The sequence below is a fragment of the Lithobates pipiens genome, unplaced genomic scaffold (genome assembly GCF_037356315.1).
Source record: "Lithobates pipiens isolate NorthernLeopardFrog02 unplaced genomic scaffold, aLitPip1_a1.2 Scaffold_4, whole genome shotgun sequence".
Lineage (NCBI taxonomy): Eukaryota > Metazoa > Chordata > Amphibia > Anura > Ranidae > Lithobates > Lithobates pipiens.
The window spans coordinates 1,148,337-1,165,737 of record NW_027507852.1 but is presented as its reverse complement, the minus strand read 5'-3'; the positions used below and the strand labels follow the sequence as shown (position 1 = coordinate 1,165,737).

The following is a 17,401-nucleotide window of genomic DNA, read 5'->3' as shown; positions in this document are numbered from 1 at the left end:
ATTGAAGCTGCAACTCTATTTTCTATTTTTCAGGGCCCTCTTTGTTGTCACCTCCAGCGGTAGCGGGGATTATTGGAGTTGTATCACTTCTTCTTTGCTTAGCTTTGGTACTCCTATTCTATATGAAGTATAAGAGAAGTAAGTATGTTATCCCATACAAATTTATTTTTCTTTGTTGTATGAAGCTCTGCACATTTTACAGCAATAAATACAGTGGTCTGGGTATGTACAAATAGCAATAAAAGCAATACAAATATTATCGGTTATTATATATATTTTTTTTAAACAGGGTACAAAGGGTTTTCCTGGCCCACCTCACGTCAGCACTCAACAGGTTAACACCTCCTCCGGAGCCTCACATGACCACCTGTACCTAGCTGAATAAAAGACAGCCCCTCCCCCAACTAGGGTGTTCTTTTTTAGTCTGCTCCAGGCCACCTGTTAATTGCAGTTGATAAGTAATTTGTTTGCTGCATCCCCCCCTGCCGAACCTACCCCTCCATGTTCAGCCTCTCATGGAGTTGGAAGACCCTGAATGCCGAAGGTAAATCCTTCTAAAAACTGGTGCCTTTTTGTGCCAAGGCCATGGGCAAAATGATGCTTAAACAGCATTGATATTGTACAGGTGTGGTATTATAAGAGCTCTGCATGTCATTATTTCCTCTCCCTTGGTTTTTTTACCCTGTCTTTATATGCAGTGCACCACACTGCTCTCCTGGCTTTATTGTCAGTCTGAGAGCCGCTGTGAATGGTGTCAAAGGGAGCAGGGAGATGGGCAGCATGGGATGGGAACTGCCAGTCGCCATGCAATGCCGTAAATGGTCTTGGAGGTCTGCAGTTGGGAGAGCTTCTCTTCCTCTTTCTCTGAAGTCCTGCCAGGTAAAGGACTTCCCTCAAATTCTGACTGAGTCTCCTGTCTGTCTCTGGATGTGCTGTCCTGGCTCCCCTGCTATGCTGCGTAGCTCTGTGGGTTTGACAGTCTTATTGGTTTTTGTCTCGGGCTCTAACTGTGTCTGCCTTTGGAAATGCTGCCTGAAGCTCATCTGTTAAAGCTTTAAAGTAAGTGGAGAAAGGCAGATGGGTCTTAAAGAGACAGTGTACCTGTTTTTTGTTGAGAGGTAATATGCTTTTTTCCATATATTTTGTGCAAATATGAGCTTGCCAAATTAAGGTGTTTTGCATTATTTTAGGGGCAGAAATTCTGAATGCAAATGCTCCAATAAAGATAAGACCCGCCAACGATCATCTTATTCTGACCAGAATGATGACACCTAAGCCCTTGTACACACGGTCAGACATTCCGACGGAAAATGTCCGATCGGGCCGTGTTGTTGGATAATCCGACCGTGTGTGGGCTCCATTGGACTGTTTCCGTCTGAATATCCGACCGACAAAGTTTGAGAGCTGGGCTATAAAATTTTCCGACAACATGGTCCGATGGGACTTTGTCCTATCGTTTGTAGAGAATTCCGATCGGACAAAGTGCCACACATGCTCAGATCAAATTTCTAGACCAAAGCTATTGGCTACTAGGCTCAACGTAGTCCCGTCATAACGAAATAACTTCAACACGTTCTGAACGATCGGATTTTCCGACAACTTTGTCCAACCGTGTGTATGCAACACAAGTTTCGGACAAAATGTGACAGATTTTGTTGTCGGAATGTCTGACCGTGTGTACAAGGGCTAACAGGTTGTCACATTCATTAATGTGCAGTCAATACACTCTAAGCCCTTGCACACACGGTCGGACATTCCGACAACCAAATCCATCGGATTTTGTCCGTCGGATTTTGTCCGACGGATCTTGTCTGAAACTGTTGCATACACACGGTCCGATAAAGTTGTCGGAAAATCCGATCTTTCAGAACGTGATGACGTAATTTCGTTACGATGGGACTACGTTCAGGCTAGTAGCCACTAGCTTTGATGTAGGAATTTGATCTGGGCATGCGTGGCACTTTGTCCGATCGGAATTCTCTACACATGATCGGAGTATGTCCGATCCGAGCAGTTTGTCGGAAAATATTTCCGGCAAGTTGGAAAATGTGGTCCGACAGATATTCCGACGGAAACAGTCCGATGCATACCACACACAGTCGGAATATCCGACAAAACACTCCGATCGGACACATTCCGACGGAATCTCCGACCGTGTGTACAAGGGCTAAAAGGAGTTGATAGTGTAAGGTGATCTTGCGCATTGGTGATGAAAATAAACCTACATATAATGTGATTTAAAATAAATATACAGTAATCCAAAAATTTTGTAAAAGGGACAAAATATACAGTGGGTATCTAATGGTATGAAAATAAACATTCAAATAAGTCCAAGTCCATATAAAAATAGACTCATATAAAGGTCCACTTCTCAAAAATGTAATATCAAAACCAAACATCCTTCTATGCTGGATATCCAATGGCTATCCAATGGAAAATGAGCTCCCAGAACTCTCACCTCAATTCTGCAAACAACAATCATCCATACCAGGCCTCTATCCTTTTATCTATTCATCCTTCAATTGGCGTCCTCATCCAGAAATAGTGCACCAGGTGAATTCCAGCATTGAACAAGCCTTGTCTGGCCCTGTAAGCTCAAATGGTGACCAAAATCGCCACAGGAGGAGAGGAAGGAAAAGGATTGGCTCCAATAGTGTAGTATGTTAAATATTAATAGATTTATTAAATTCAAATAGTTGGACTCTTACATAATAAACAACATAAAAAATGCAAAATATGGCATTCTGAGCGCCTTCTCACTTCACTTCCGGTATCCGATCTACGTCCACTTCCAGCTACTCTTTACGTGTTACGTCATCACGTGACTTTATCAGGGGAACAGGATTGGCTGTTGTGGACTTCCTTTTAAAATGACCGAGCGGAAGTGCTCGGGCGGCCGTTTTCTCATAGCTCGCTGTCAGCATGATAGTACTGCTACAAAAGGTAATGATATAAAGCTAAAAAATGCATAACCACTTAATCTATAAAATGCGGTAAACAAAAAGTAGTGTAAGGCCGATCATGTCTAGTGATTGTAATGGTGTATTGATAACGTAATACAACTGGAAACCAAGATGCAGCCATTTTGTGGTGATCCGTAATGTAAACAAAAACACTGCAGTTTAAATGATGGTGAATATCTACAAAGCGTGTTTGGTGACCATGTTAGTACACCTGGAATTGTTAGCGCAAATGCACCAATCCTAAGCAGGCGTCATAGGAAAGGAATAATAATACCGCAAAATAAAAAGATATCACAATAAAATTTACAATTGTGTGCATTATAATAATAACGCCATTGTGAAGATAATTAACCAAGGCTATAACTGTATATAACCAACCAATAGGTGGCCAATAGAACAATAACAACAGAAAGCAATAAAAACGATAAAATCTACTAATTGATTAAAAGTAACATATCGCAATATAAACTGGAGTCACATAGAGACCATTATAAGTAAACCGCGATATGAATATTGACAATAAGATTTGAATGGTAGTATATATACAAAACAATGGTGGCGGCCATTTTGGTACACCCAAAACAGCTAACACGTATCCGCCATACTGCAGCTGACTCCATAAATAAAAATCATTATACTTCATTATACTTCCGCAAAACCAACAGGTATAAATATAGGGTAATGTAAATACAAAATGAATAATATAAAAAAAATCTGTAAAAAGTAAATAAATAAACCCTAAATTACACAGGTCTCCTACCTATTAGGTGTAAAAATAGTAAATATACATAAAAAACGGGCAGATTGCACACTCCCATAATCTCTTAGTCGCATACCGGAAATTAAATAAAAGAGGGCATCAACAGTAATAGATAAACATAAGGTAAAAAATATGATTAATAAAAATATGATTAATAAAAAATAAAACGTATTATTCAAAAAAAAATGTAATTGCTCAGAAAACAGTTTAAATTGAATTCTACATTTAAACCTTCAGGCGTAAGGGTCCTCATAGTGTGTATCCATCGTGACTCTTTTTGACTGATAGTCCTAATCTTATGGCTACCTCTCCAAGCTCTATTATATCTCTCAATGCCCCAGAATTGTAACTCTCTTGGATCCCTATTGTGTACAGCTGCAAAATGTCTTGATATGCTGTGTTTCGGAAAACCACTAATAATGTTCTGCACATGTTCCTGCACTCTAGTTTTCAATGCCATTTTTGTCCTACCAACATATTGTAAATTACAATGACATTGCAGAACGTAGACCACTCCCTGTGTATGGCAGCCAATGAAGTCTTTGATCTCATACGACTGTCCAGTGATAGTGGCTACAAATTCCTGTTTTTTGCTTTGAAACTTTGCTTTGAGACAAGGGTAACAATTCCTGCATGGAAAAAATCCTTTCCCAGTAAAGAATGTGTAGCCGGTTTTGAGGGGAGATTCAACTACTGATTTAACAATAATGTCTATTAGAGTGGGCGCCCTTTTGTAAATAATGTTTGGTTTATCCGGCAAAATACTTCCCAAATCCCTATCATTCTTTAGAATATGCTAATGGCGTTGAATCAATCTCTCCACTTCTTTATGTTGGACACTATAATCCAGTATCAGACAAGGAGCTTCTTGTGAATGTGTTTCTTTAGGTTTATTCTGCAACATGCCTCTTCTATACATATCCTGAACATGTATCTATTTTCTAATCCAAGTATCATTATACCCCTTTGCTTTAAATCTTGCTCCAATCAACTCAGCCTGTATCTTGTAATCAGCTTCTTTAGTACAATTTCTTTTAATACGAATAAGTTGTCCCTTGGGGATATTATATAGCCAAGGTTTAAAATGACAGCTATCTAACGAAAGATAGCTGTTAGCATCCACATTTTCAAAATGTATTTTTGTGATAACCTTATCCTATTCCAAAGTAATATTTAAATCCAAGAAATCAACAGATTTATCATCAATCTTTCAAACCAGGCTAATATTCTTATCATTCTGATTCAATTTCAGTAGAAAACTCTCCAAAGAGTCCTGGCTGCCATTCCACACAATAATTAAATCATCAATAAATCTCTTATAGAGAGTGAGCTCCGCAGGTGTATCCTTATATACAGCTTCTTCTTCGTGCGCCATGAGGGCGTTGGCTACATTGGGCAGAAACTTTGCTTCCATTACAATACCAATAGCTTGTTTATAATACACTTGATTATGCCAAAAATAATTATACTTTAGACAAAAATCCAAGGATTTAATTAAAAACTTCCTCTGTTTACATTCAAGTGTACTATGTATCCTAAGAAGCCATTTTGTTGCTGCATATGCCTCATGATGCTTTACAATAGTGTACAATGAAGACACATCTTCAGTGGCTAAGAGGGTTCTACCCTCTAATACAGGTACCGTGTCCAATAACTGAAGGACATGTTTAGTGTCCTTCAGATATGCAGATGTATTCTGTACTGCCGGTTGGATAAAGTGATCAATGTATTGACTCAGTCTTGCCATCAATGAGTCTATCCCAGCGACTATGGGTCTGCTTGGTGGATGTTCTCTATTTTTATGGATTTTCGGGATCATATAAATCACTGGAATTCTACATGCCTCTGGTATAAGATATTTGGACTCTTTCATATTTAGTATTTCTTTCTTCATCCCTAAATTCACAAGAAGTTCTAACTCCTTCTTGTATTTGTGGGTGGGGTTACCCAATAACTTAACATAAGTCTCCTCATCTTGTAGCTGTCTATCCAATTCTTGTAGGTAATTGCTCATTAGATTGAATTACGACTGCCCCTCCCTTGTCAGCTGGCCGTATCACTATGTCCTTACGTTCAGTTAATGATTTAATTCCCTTTTTGATGTGTATTGGGTCTGATATCTTCTTGAGTTTTAGAGATTCCAGATCTTCTAAAACCAGTTTCTTAAAGACCTCTATATGCTGATTGTTAGTCACTTGAGGATTGAACACAGAGTTGTTCCGTAGTATACTAAGTTGTATTGCTGTCAGATCCTCAGACAGTGTATTATGAGACTTGAAGGGATTGTTCATAATATACTTTTTGATATTAATTTTTCTTATATATTTTTGTATCCTTATATATTGAATTTGTTAAAATTTCTTACTGGGGCTTGCTTGAGTCCTTTATCCAATACTGCTAACTCTTCTGTGGTGATAGACTTCCCACTTAAGTTAACAATTCCTTCTCCAACTATTCTCTTTTGCACTTGGGCTCTTTCCCGCTCTGCAGCCTCTCTTCTTTCTGGGCTGTCTATTGTTCTGTCCTCTTGTGGACGCCTCCTGGGTGAGCGGTATGGTTCCTGAGGTTGCCTCCTGGGAGAGTGGTCTCTCCTCTCCCTGTCTAAAAAAGATCTCTGTGTATTGTAGTCTCCCTGGTTTTGATAATTGGGTTGATCATAATAATATTGATCCTGATAATTCCTTCTATACCATCTTTGTTGATATTCCTGTTGATATGGGTGTACTCTATTATCCCTCTGGTTCTGCTGCCAATTGTTATAGGTTTTTTTCAAATGTTTTTTAAAAGGTTTCTTCCACTTTTTTTAGGGGTCTGTTGTCTGTATTGTCCATCGTTGTGTTGGTCATATCGCGGTCTCGGGGTTTCATAGTTCGAATTCCTATCTTTCCATCTGGGTCCCCCCGCTGGATAACGATCAGTAGGATCCTGAATCCTGACTTCTTTCTCTGGTGTTGAATAAGTGAAGGCAGGCTGAATTGGTTGAACTTTGCTTTGCCACTTAAAGACCTGATCCGTCTTGTAATCCGCCAGATCCCGTTGATACTTCTTTATTTTTCGCTGCTGTACTTCCAAGTCCTTAGCTATTAAATCCTTATTTAATTGAGTTGCCAATTTTTTTAAATCTGCAGAATCTTTATGGGGTTCTAATTTGGATTTAATTTCTTCAATTTGTTGTTCTATAATTTGGGTATTTCTTTGTTTCCTTTTCAATAAAAACCTTAGACCATCTAAACTGCGACTATTAAAGAATTCAAACCATTCCTCCATAGATTCCTTATCAACTAGACAATCATTGGGGGGAATATCCCAACGTAGTCTCCTAGGGACCATATTCTTCCTTATATAACATTCAAAAGTATTAGTATCCCACCACAAATTAACTTTCTTCTCCATATGTTGCCCCAATTTCCTGACCAAACTCTGCAAATCTGTGTTGTGTGTTTTATTAAGTGGGTCAAAAATCTCATCCAAATTAACATTCCTGTTTTCAATAAAAGTGAATACATCCATGGTGATAGCAAAGGTGAGTGAATGTGAATGTAAAAAAATATATATATAAGGGAAGCCTTCGCCCTACCAAAAAAATGTTTCCAAGCAACTCAACTAAATAGAGAAAGAATATTGGTAAACAAATATATAAAAATAGTGAAAAAAGGGTGTAAATTAAATCCACCTGCTGCAAAAACTAAAAGTGTTCACATAACAGAGCAAAGAATAGATAGTGTAAGGTGATCTTGCGCATTGGTGATGAAAATAAATCGACATATAATGTGATTTAAAATAAATATACAGTGATCCAAAAATTTAGTAAAAGGGACAAAATATACGGTGGGTATCTAATGGTGTCAAAATAAACATTCATATACAAATAGGCTCATATAAAGGTCCACTTCTCAATAATGTAATATCAAAACCCAACTTCCTTCTATAGTGGATACCCAATGGAAACTGAGCTCCCAGAACTCTCTCCTCAATTCTGCAAACAACAAGCATCGACACCAGGCCTCTATCCTTTTATCCATTCATCCTTCAAAATGGTGTCCTCATCCAGCAATAGTGCACCAGGTGAATTCCAGTATTGAACAAGCCGTGTCTGGCCCTGTAAGCTCAAATGGTGACCAAAATCACCACAGGAGGAGAGGAAGGAAAACAATTGCCTCACTTCACTTCCGGTATCCGGTCTACATCCACTTCCGGCCACTCCCTACGCATTACATCATCACGTGACTTCATCAGGGAAACCGGATTGGCTGTTGTGGACTTCCTTTTAAAACGACAGAGCGGAAGTGCTACTTAATCTATATAATGCAGTAAACAAAAAGTAGCGTAAGGCCGATCATGTCTAGTGATTGCAATGGTGTATTGATTGTCTTTGCCTTTTTAGAACTTTGCTGCCTTTAGAGATCCCATGGATGAGAAAGTGGACTTGTTCACACCAGATGCAGTCCAGTGCATTTTTATTCTGCATCCAGAATGCATGGATAGTGTCTAACTTTCATTGCAATTACCTACCTGTACAGCGCCAATGCACTGTACAAAGCCAGTGACTAGATGCTTCTTCCAAATGTCAATATATATATATATATATGGCCTTGAGGGAAATCCGTGTTCCCTCTATGGAACTTGGGCTTGAATCTAAGAGCACCTGTTGCTCCAATAGGTTTCATTTCCATTGAAGTACCTCACGGTAAAACTAGTTCTCCTGAAAAAAAAAAAAAATAGTTCTAGTTCTAGTTCTCCTGACAGCAACTACTCAGACAGAAGGATGTTGATGATTGCTTTCCTGCAAGGGCCCTTTGGTGTCATTGTTTTCTGTTCTTTTTTACCGAAGATAGGAATACCACATCTCCAAAGTTTCACACAAGAGTCACTGTGCGCACAGCAGGAGAGACTTCAGTTTTCTTACACATGTTCGAGTTATTAACAGTGTACTTGGTCAAAAGAGGAAAGTGTACAATCTTTTCATTTAGCCATCAGGCCCTCAAGAGTCATCCACTCTTGGGTTACAAGGGTGATTAGACTGGCATGCAGGAAGTATTGATCTGAAACAATTGCAGGCCTGTTTGACTAGAGGGGTGGCAGCCTTTGGGGCAGTTATGAAAAAATATATGGTTAAAGACCCACGCTGTGGATATAAAAGGTGTGTAATAGGGCTGCTGCTGTTGTAGTGCAAGGTAAATACCCCAAAAAAGTGACAAAAGAATTTAAACTCAGCGCTGCACCTATAAACTACTAATATGCATGTATACAAGTATCAACATGTGTAACATAATAGCATATATAACAAATTAAAGTGCTCAGTAACAATATGGTACAGATAAAGTGCAATCAATGAAGTTCATCCTATTGGTGACACATTGGAATATATTTCTGGTGACTTCCTCTGCCAATATAGTGCAGATAAAGTGCAATCAACAAAGTTAATTAAATGTGAGATACAGGGTTGATGACACGGAGTGTATTTCTGGTGACTTCCTGTGCTCCCCTCCTGGGTCCCCACTCACCAGATAAAGATGACAAATAAGCCTGTGTATCAAGATGATATCTCCCGTCCACCGAGTAGGTTGGTGTATCGTGCCTTTAGGGAATAGAGCCTCCTTTCCCCCACCACATAGTCAGGGTCCTTTACACGATCAATGAGCATTTTAGCAAAGTTTGGACAAATGAAGGAAAGGGGACATATAGTGTAATACTGCGAGATTTTATTGAAAAAGGTTTAAAATCATTACACTTACATCAAAATCTTAAAAACGTTCAGAAAGTGCCACCTTGGCATCCAAACAGCCTTCACAGAGTTGGGGGCGGGGCTGTCTTTTATTTAGCTAGGTACAGGTGGTCATGTGGGGCTCCGGAAGAGGTGTTAACCTGTTGTGTGCTGACATGAGGATGGGCTAGGAAAGGAAAATTAAGGTAAGTATTTGATAACAATTTTCCGATTTCTTTGTATCATGGCCTATCCAAAGATCTTCTAGTAGGTCAAAATCAAGATAATCATGTTTCCATTTTCAAATCATAACTTATTATGTTTTTCATTGTAGAATACAAGGAAAAAAGATTTCACTTCAGGTACGTGAGATGTGCTAAATTAAGAAACAGTGGGCACTTGGCGCATGCGATAATGAAAATGTCATATCACTATTGCTCGTATGTGGTATTTAGCGCAAATACTAAAAACGCTCATGACATACCGCAAAAAAAGGCATTAAAGAAAATGTACAGAAATAAATAAATGCACTAGATAAATACTGGTCCAAGCTTGCGATAACTATGATATGATCCTGGGTTTGAGGTAAGTGATTGGTTTTAAAAAAATAGGCAGGGAAGTACAAGTTGGAGCAGGTGTCAGCTAGATTCTAGTTGTCTCTGGAGGCTGGTAGACGACATAGCACAGAGGATGGAGCCCTTTGAATCCAGTCTTCTGGAATTTAAAGTAATGCAGAAGAGAAAAAGAAGATCTCAAGTGGTCCTTTTAAAGGAAATTGCTAGATAAATTCACAGATGCTGATACCCTGAAAAAGTATTGCTTATCCAAGGCACTAATTATGGAGCTGTATACCCAACTCATATGGTACCTTGAGCCCTCAACCCAGAGTTGGCTGCCACTTTTACAATTACACAAGTGAGATGATGTGATAACTTACTGTCAGAAACCATGAAATCAGACCCTTCAGGTCTGGTATGGATATTAAGAGGAACCCCGCGCCAAAATGTAAAAAAAAAATGGTGCGGGGGCCCCCCTCAAAATCCATACCAGACCCTGAAGGTATGGATTTTAAGGGGAACCTCACGCCAAAAAGTTAAAAAACAAATGGCGTGGGGTTCACCAAAAATCCACCCGGTGACCCCGGTCCCCATTGATGCTCAGGGACTTCCCTATGGCTTTCCCCATGTTGTCAAAGGGGGCGGGTCATCCGTTTACGTAAACGGGGTGACCCCACCCACCTCTGACATCACAGAGAAAGCCATAGGGAAGTTCCCATGCGTCAGAGGGGGCAAGGTCACCAGGTGGCCCCGCCCTCTGTTATATAAGAAGTGTCAGAAGAACAGAAGCGTTGCACGGTGGAAGACTCCCATTATTTATATATATAACTTTTCAACCTTTTGCCACATTTCAGGCTTCAAACATAAAGATATAATTTTTTTATTTTTTGTGAAGAATCACCAACAAGTGGGACACAATTGTGAAGTGGAACGAAATCTATTGGATAATTTAAACTTTTTTAGCAAATAAAAAACTGAAAAGTGGTGCGTGCAAAATTATTCGGCCCCTTTACTTTCAGTGCAGCAAACTCACTCCAGAAGTTCAGCGAGGATCTCTGAATGATCCAATGTTGTCCTAAATGACTGATGGTGATAAATAGAATCCACCTGTGTGTAATCAAGTCTCTGTATAAATGCACCTGCTCTGTGATAGTCTCAGGGTTCTGTTGAAAGCGCAGAGAGCATCATGAAGACCAAGAAACACACCAGGCAGATCTGTAATACTGTTGTGGAGAAGTTTAAAGCCGGATTTGGATACAAAAAGATTTCCCAAGCTTTAAACATCCCAAGGAGCACTGTGAAAGTGATCATTTTGAAATGGAAGGAGTATCAGACCACTACAAATCTACCAAGACTTGGCTGTCCCTCTAAACTTTCAGCTCAGACAAGGAGAAGACTGATCAGAGATGCAGCCAAGAGGCCCATGATCACTCTGGATGAACTGCAGAGAACTACAGCTGAGGTGGGAGAGTCTGTCCATAGGACAACAATCAGTCATACACTGCAAAAATCTGGCCTTTATGGAAGAGTGGCAAGAAGAAAGCCATTTCTCAAAGATATCCATAAAAATTCTCGTCTAAAGTTTGCCACAAGCCACCTGGGAGACACACCAAACATGTGGAAGAAGGTGCTCTGGTCAGATGAAACCAAAATCTAACTTTTTGCCCACAATGCAAAACGATATGTTTGGCGTAAAAGCAACACAGCTCATCACCCTCAACACACCATCCCCAAACCTGTCAAACATGGTGGTGGCAGCATCATAGTTTGGGCCTGCTTTTCTTCAGCAGGGACAGGGAAGATGGTTACAATTGAGGGGAAGATGGATGCAGCCAAATACAGGACCATTCTGGATGAAAACCTGTTGGAGTCTGCAAAAGAGCTGAAACTGGGACGGAGATTTATCTTCCAACAAGACAATGATCCCAAACATACAGCAAAATCTACAAAGGAATGGTTCACAAATAAACATATCCAGGTGTTAGAATGGCCAAGTCAAAGTCCAGACCTGAATCCAATCGAGAATCTGTGGAAAGAGCTGAAAACTGCTGTTCACAAACGCTCTCCATCCAACCTCACTGAGCTCGAGCTGTTTTGCAAGGAAGAATGGGCAAGAATTTCAGTCTCTCGATGTGCAAAACTGATAGAGATATACCCCAAGCGACTTGCAGCTGTAATTGCAGCAAAAGGTGGCTCTACAAAGTATTAAAGCAAGGGGGCCGAATAATTTTTTTTTTAGTTAAAAAAGTTTCAAAAATCCAATAGATTCCGTTCCACTTCACAATTGTGTCCCACTTGTTGGTGATTCTTCACAAAAAATAAAATTTTTATATCTTTATGTTTGGAGCCTGAAATGTGGCAAAAGGTTGAAAAGTTTAAGGGGGCCGAATACGTTCGCAAGGCATTGTGTATATGTATATATATATATATAAATTATGTTTTTACAATGCTCTCTTTTTTTTGGGGGGGGGGTTGAGTGGACATGGACCATGTGTTTTTTTTTATCAGGGGGGGTGGGGTTGATTTCCCTGACATCTCCCCTTTGAGACAAGGAAAGGGACTGACTGAGGACACAGATTCCCCAGTCGCTTTCTTAGCAGCCTCAGCGGTGAAGATGAATGGACAGGAGACAGGGGCTCCTGTATATTCATAAACTGAGCATCGTAATACAGTTTATGATGCTCAGTTATGAATGGACAGAGTCAGTAATCACTGACTCTGTTCATTCAGAAAATGAAGGAGCCAGTAAATTACATATTTACTGGCTCCTTCCTCTGCTCTCCATTCTGACAGATGTGGGACAGGGGGGACCGGAGGATGGCATGGAGGACCTGGAGGAGGACACGGGGGACAGTCATGGGTGATCAGTGTGGCGGTGGGGACAGTTACAAGTAGGGATGAGCTGAACACCCCCCGGTTCGGTTCAGACCAGAGCTTTCGAACGGGCCGAAAATTCGTACAAATTTTAGAACCCCATTAAAGTCTATGGGACTCGAACGTTCTAAATGAAAAGTGCTAATTTTAATGGCTAATATACAAGATATTGTCCTAAAAAGGGTTTGGAGACCCGGCTCCTGCCCCAGGGGACATCAATCAATGCTAATTTCTTTTTAAAAAACTTTTTTTGGGAGCACTGATTTTAATGACGATTTAAGTGAAAAAAAGTGAAATATTCCTTTAAATATTGTGCCTGGGGGGTGTCTATAGTATGCCTGTGAAGTGGCATGTGTTTCCCGTGTTTAGAACAGTCCCTTCACAAAATTACATTTAAAGGAAAAAAAGTAATTTAAAACTGCTTGCGGTTTTAATGTCATGTCTGGTTCCGGCAATACGGGTGAAAATCATTGAGAAAAAAATGGCATGGGTAGCCCCCCCTGCCCATTACCAGCCCTTTTGGGTCTTGTACGGATATTAAGGGGAACCCCGTACCCAAATAAAAAAAAGGAAAGGAGTGGGGCCCTGGGCCCTATATACTCAGAAGAGCAGTATACAGGCGGTGCAAACAAGACAGGGACTGTGTAGGTTTGTTGTTTTAAGTAGAATCTGTTTGTAATTTTGAACTGGTACATTTTTAAAGTGTAGCTCCAGTCAAAAAATCTATTTTTAAGCTTTTTGGAAAACATAGGGAAGGGTTATCACCCCTGTTTTTTCATCTCCCTTCCTGTTGTCTCCTTCTGTTTGCAAGTAGGAGACGTTTGTAAGTTGGATGTTTGAAAGTAGGGGCCTGCCCTATATGCTCTGCAGAAATGTGGGCCTAAGGTGTTGGTGTTGCCACAACACTGTGAGCCCTCACAGTTACTCTCGGTGGGCGCAGGAAAGGGCCCTGCTGTGAAATATTATATCAAGAATTGTAATTACATGCCCCTGTTAAACAGGGGCTGAAAAATTGGGCCTTAGGCACTGGTGCACGTGCCACGACACTGCAACCTCTCCCAGATACTCTAGTTGGAGTGCAGGAATGAGCCCTGTTGCAAAGCATTGCATCGAAAATTGTAATTACATGCCCCTGTTAAACAGGGGCTGAAAAATTGGGCCTTAGCCACTGGTGGCGTCACCCAGAACCAAAAATGTTCTTCCAAGCTATCAGAAGGATCATTGAGGAGGAAGAGGATAGTCAGTCAACATAACAGGACAGTCACTCAGCATCAGCATAGGAAGTCTTGAAGGGATGTGACTAGAGCTGCAACTAACGATTAATTTGTCTGTCGACTAATCTATCGATTATTTTTTCGATTAGTCAACAACTATCCGATTTTTTTTTTATTTTTTTTTATGAATCTAGTGTGTTCTTTTTGTGATTAGATAATAATCCTTTGGATAACTTTACAAAAAAAATATACGTACAACTTCTAATATAATATTTCAACTTTTATTACATTTTTTCCAAAAAGTACTTCAATGTAGTAAAGTTTTTACAGTATAAAAAAGTGCCAAAAATAAAATGTAAACAACAATTTAGCATCAGGCACGTATAATGGCATTGCCATTAATTCAGAGCCAGAAGCATTAAAAAATGCCATATAAAAATGCTACAAAAGCACTGCTGCTCAACACTGTGTACAAAACACATGAAAGACATAATATACAAAAATAAAGTGCCCAAAAATAAAAGGTAACGCTTTAGGGCATGAGGCATGAAAATGCCATAAAAATTCTGCCTAACACTTTGCAAAAGATGCATTCAGAAGCATTGTGTGTTAACCTTACTACTCAATCACACATAATGCCTTCAGAATGCATCTTTTGCAAAGTGTTAGGCAGAATTTATATGGCATTATGCCTCTTGACCTAAAGTGTTGTTGTTTAACAGCACAAAAATGCTGGTCAACATACAATAACACTATGTAATTGTAATCATTATTGATTGAATACATAGTGTTATTGTAGAGTGCTGATTGAGCAGTATTTATGTGGTGTGTTACTTTAATTGTACTTTTTACTGTAATTTTACTGTAATGTAAAACATACCTGAGGAGGTAACATAGTTTTCAAGAAGGAGGCGGAGCCATAACCACAAAAGCACTGCTGCTCTGAGTCTGAACTGCTCCTCAACACTGTGTGTGCAAAAACACAAGTGCCAAAAAATACAAGATAACGCTTTAGGGCATGAGGCATGAAAATGCCATATAAATTCTGCCTAACACTTTGCAAAAGATGCATTCAGAAGGCATTGTGGAATGTGTGGTAACCTTACCTTACTACTCAACCACATATAATGCCTTCAGAATGCATCTTTTGCAAAGTGTTAGGCAGAATTTATATGGCATTATGCCTCTTGACCTAAAGAGTTGTTGTTTAACACCACGAAAATGCTGGTCAACATACAATAACACTATGTAATTGTAATCATTGATTGAGTAAAAAAAGGGGGAAAATTAAGGGCAGGGGGGCATTGGGACTTTATATGAAACACACTTACTCGGGTAGGATGAGACATTGAATATAATAAAGAAAAATATTGTATAATAACAGCAATGGGCATAATGCAATAATTGGTATATATTTAATAAAATTACAAAGATATGAAACAAAATAAATAGACACTTCATAGTTACCATGCCTTTTACCATGGGTTCTATTTGGCTGAGCCATTGAATTATTATAATATGTTTATTATGTTTGTTATTATGGGTATATTTTTGATACGATCTATAATCATGTTGTACATAGCTTACTATATTATGAATTTTATTATAATATTTGTATTAATCATGTTTACGTATCTTACTGTTATTAATTATATTACAATATGATGCATTAATGTCTATTTGTTTTGTATCATAACTTTGTAATTTTATTAAATATATACCAATTATTGCATTATGCCCATTGCTGTTATTATACAATATTTTTCTTTATTATATTCAATGTCTCATCCTACCCGAGTAAGTGTGTTTCATATAAAGTCCCAATGCCTCCCTGCCCTTAATTTTCCCCCTTTTTTTACTGAATGTAAATAGGGATGGAGACCTGTGTGCTGGATGGCCATGGTCTCATATAAAGTCCCACCTGCTTTTTTCTATTTCAATCATTGATTGAATGCATAGTGTTATTGTAGAGTGCTGATTGAGCAGTATTTTGTGGTGTGTTACTTTAATTGTAATATAAAACATACCTGAGGAGGTAACATCGTTTTCAAGAAGGAGCCATATCCAACAAAAACACTGCTGCTCTGAGTCTGAAGTCTGAACTGCTGCTCAACACTGTGTGTGCAAAAACACAAGTTCCCAAAAATAAAACGTAACGCTTTAGGGCATGAGGCATGAAAATGTCATATAAATTCTGCCTAACACTTTGCAAAAGATGAATTCAGAAGGCATTGTGCTGTGTGGTAACCTTACTACTCAACCACACATAATGCCTTCAGAATGCATCTTTTGCAAAGTGTTAGGCAGAATTTATATGGCATTATGCCTCTTAACCTAAAGTGTTGTTGTTTAACACCACAAAAATGTTGGTCAACATACAATAACACTATGTAATTGTAATCATTATTACTTACATAGTGTTATTGTAGTCGATTGAGCAGTATTTTTGTGGTGTGTAATTGTAATGTAAAACATACCTGAGAAGGTAACAGTTTTCAAGGAAGGGAGCAAGGAGGAACCAAGCCCACCAAAAGCACTGCTCAACACTGTGGTTGTGCAAAAATAGGGCCAATACAGATGGGGTTGATGTTGTAGGCACAGACAAGTAATTCTTTGCCAGCATGGCCAAGATGGGAAACATCTTTTAATTTTCCTTCCACCATTTCAGCGGATTATCTTCCTTTGGAATAGCCTGCTCACTGAAATACATGTGTATCTCATTCCGCACAACTTCACTGTGGGTTTCTTGATCTTAGATGTAACCAGTGTCATCCTCGCCATTACTGTGGTCGTCATCTGAATCTGAAGAACCGAGCAAAGTCTCTAACAGAGACACTTGCCTCTTCTCAGAAAATGTCATGTCTGCACTGGCTGACCATTGTTCCTCACATAAATGTTGCGTTTGCTCTTCCTCATATGTTCTTTTCACTGCAAGAGCAAGAGCTTGGACCTTGAGGTGAACTTTTAAACTGTCCTCTGCTGGCAGGAATTTTAGTTTACGGAATCTGGGGTCCAGGGCTGCTGCAATAAGACATATATTTTCTCCACCATCATCTCTGAATTTAATGTCCCGCTACCATCTTGATGTCATCTCCTGTGCAGCAACACTTTGGAAAGCCTTGACTGCTGCTGTCTCGCAAATTGTACTCTGTATGGATTTCTGGAGGCCCTCTACCAGAGGAGGTAGAGCGGAAACAGTCACATAGGACTCTCCACTCAAGAAAACAGTAGCACACTCAAATGGCTTCAGGACTTGTTCCACTTCCTCAAGTAAGCTCCACTGATCATGTTTTAAATCCAGGAAGCGCTTCCCTCATGGCGTGACATCA

General features: G+C 39.4%; 1 protein-coding gene across 2 annotated transcripts in view; it reads left to right on the top strand.

The window, feature by feature from the left end:
• The window catches only part of LOC143956683 (immunoglobulin superfamily member 1-like), a 134,811-nt gene that overhangs the window by 102,669 nt on the left and 14,741 nt on the right, over positions 1-17,401 (top strand). For both annotated transcript variants that reach the window (XM_077466877.1, XM_077466876.1), the window contains exons 14-15: positions 34-138; positions 9,762-9,789. In XM_077466877.1, coding sequence (XP_077323003.1) covers positions 34-138; positions 9,762-9,789 — 133 coding nt within the window. The remainder of the gene's footprint in view (positions 1-33; positions 139-9,761; positions 9,790-17,401) is intronic.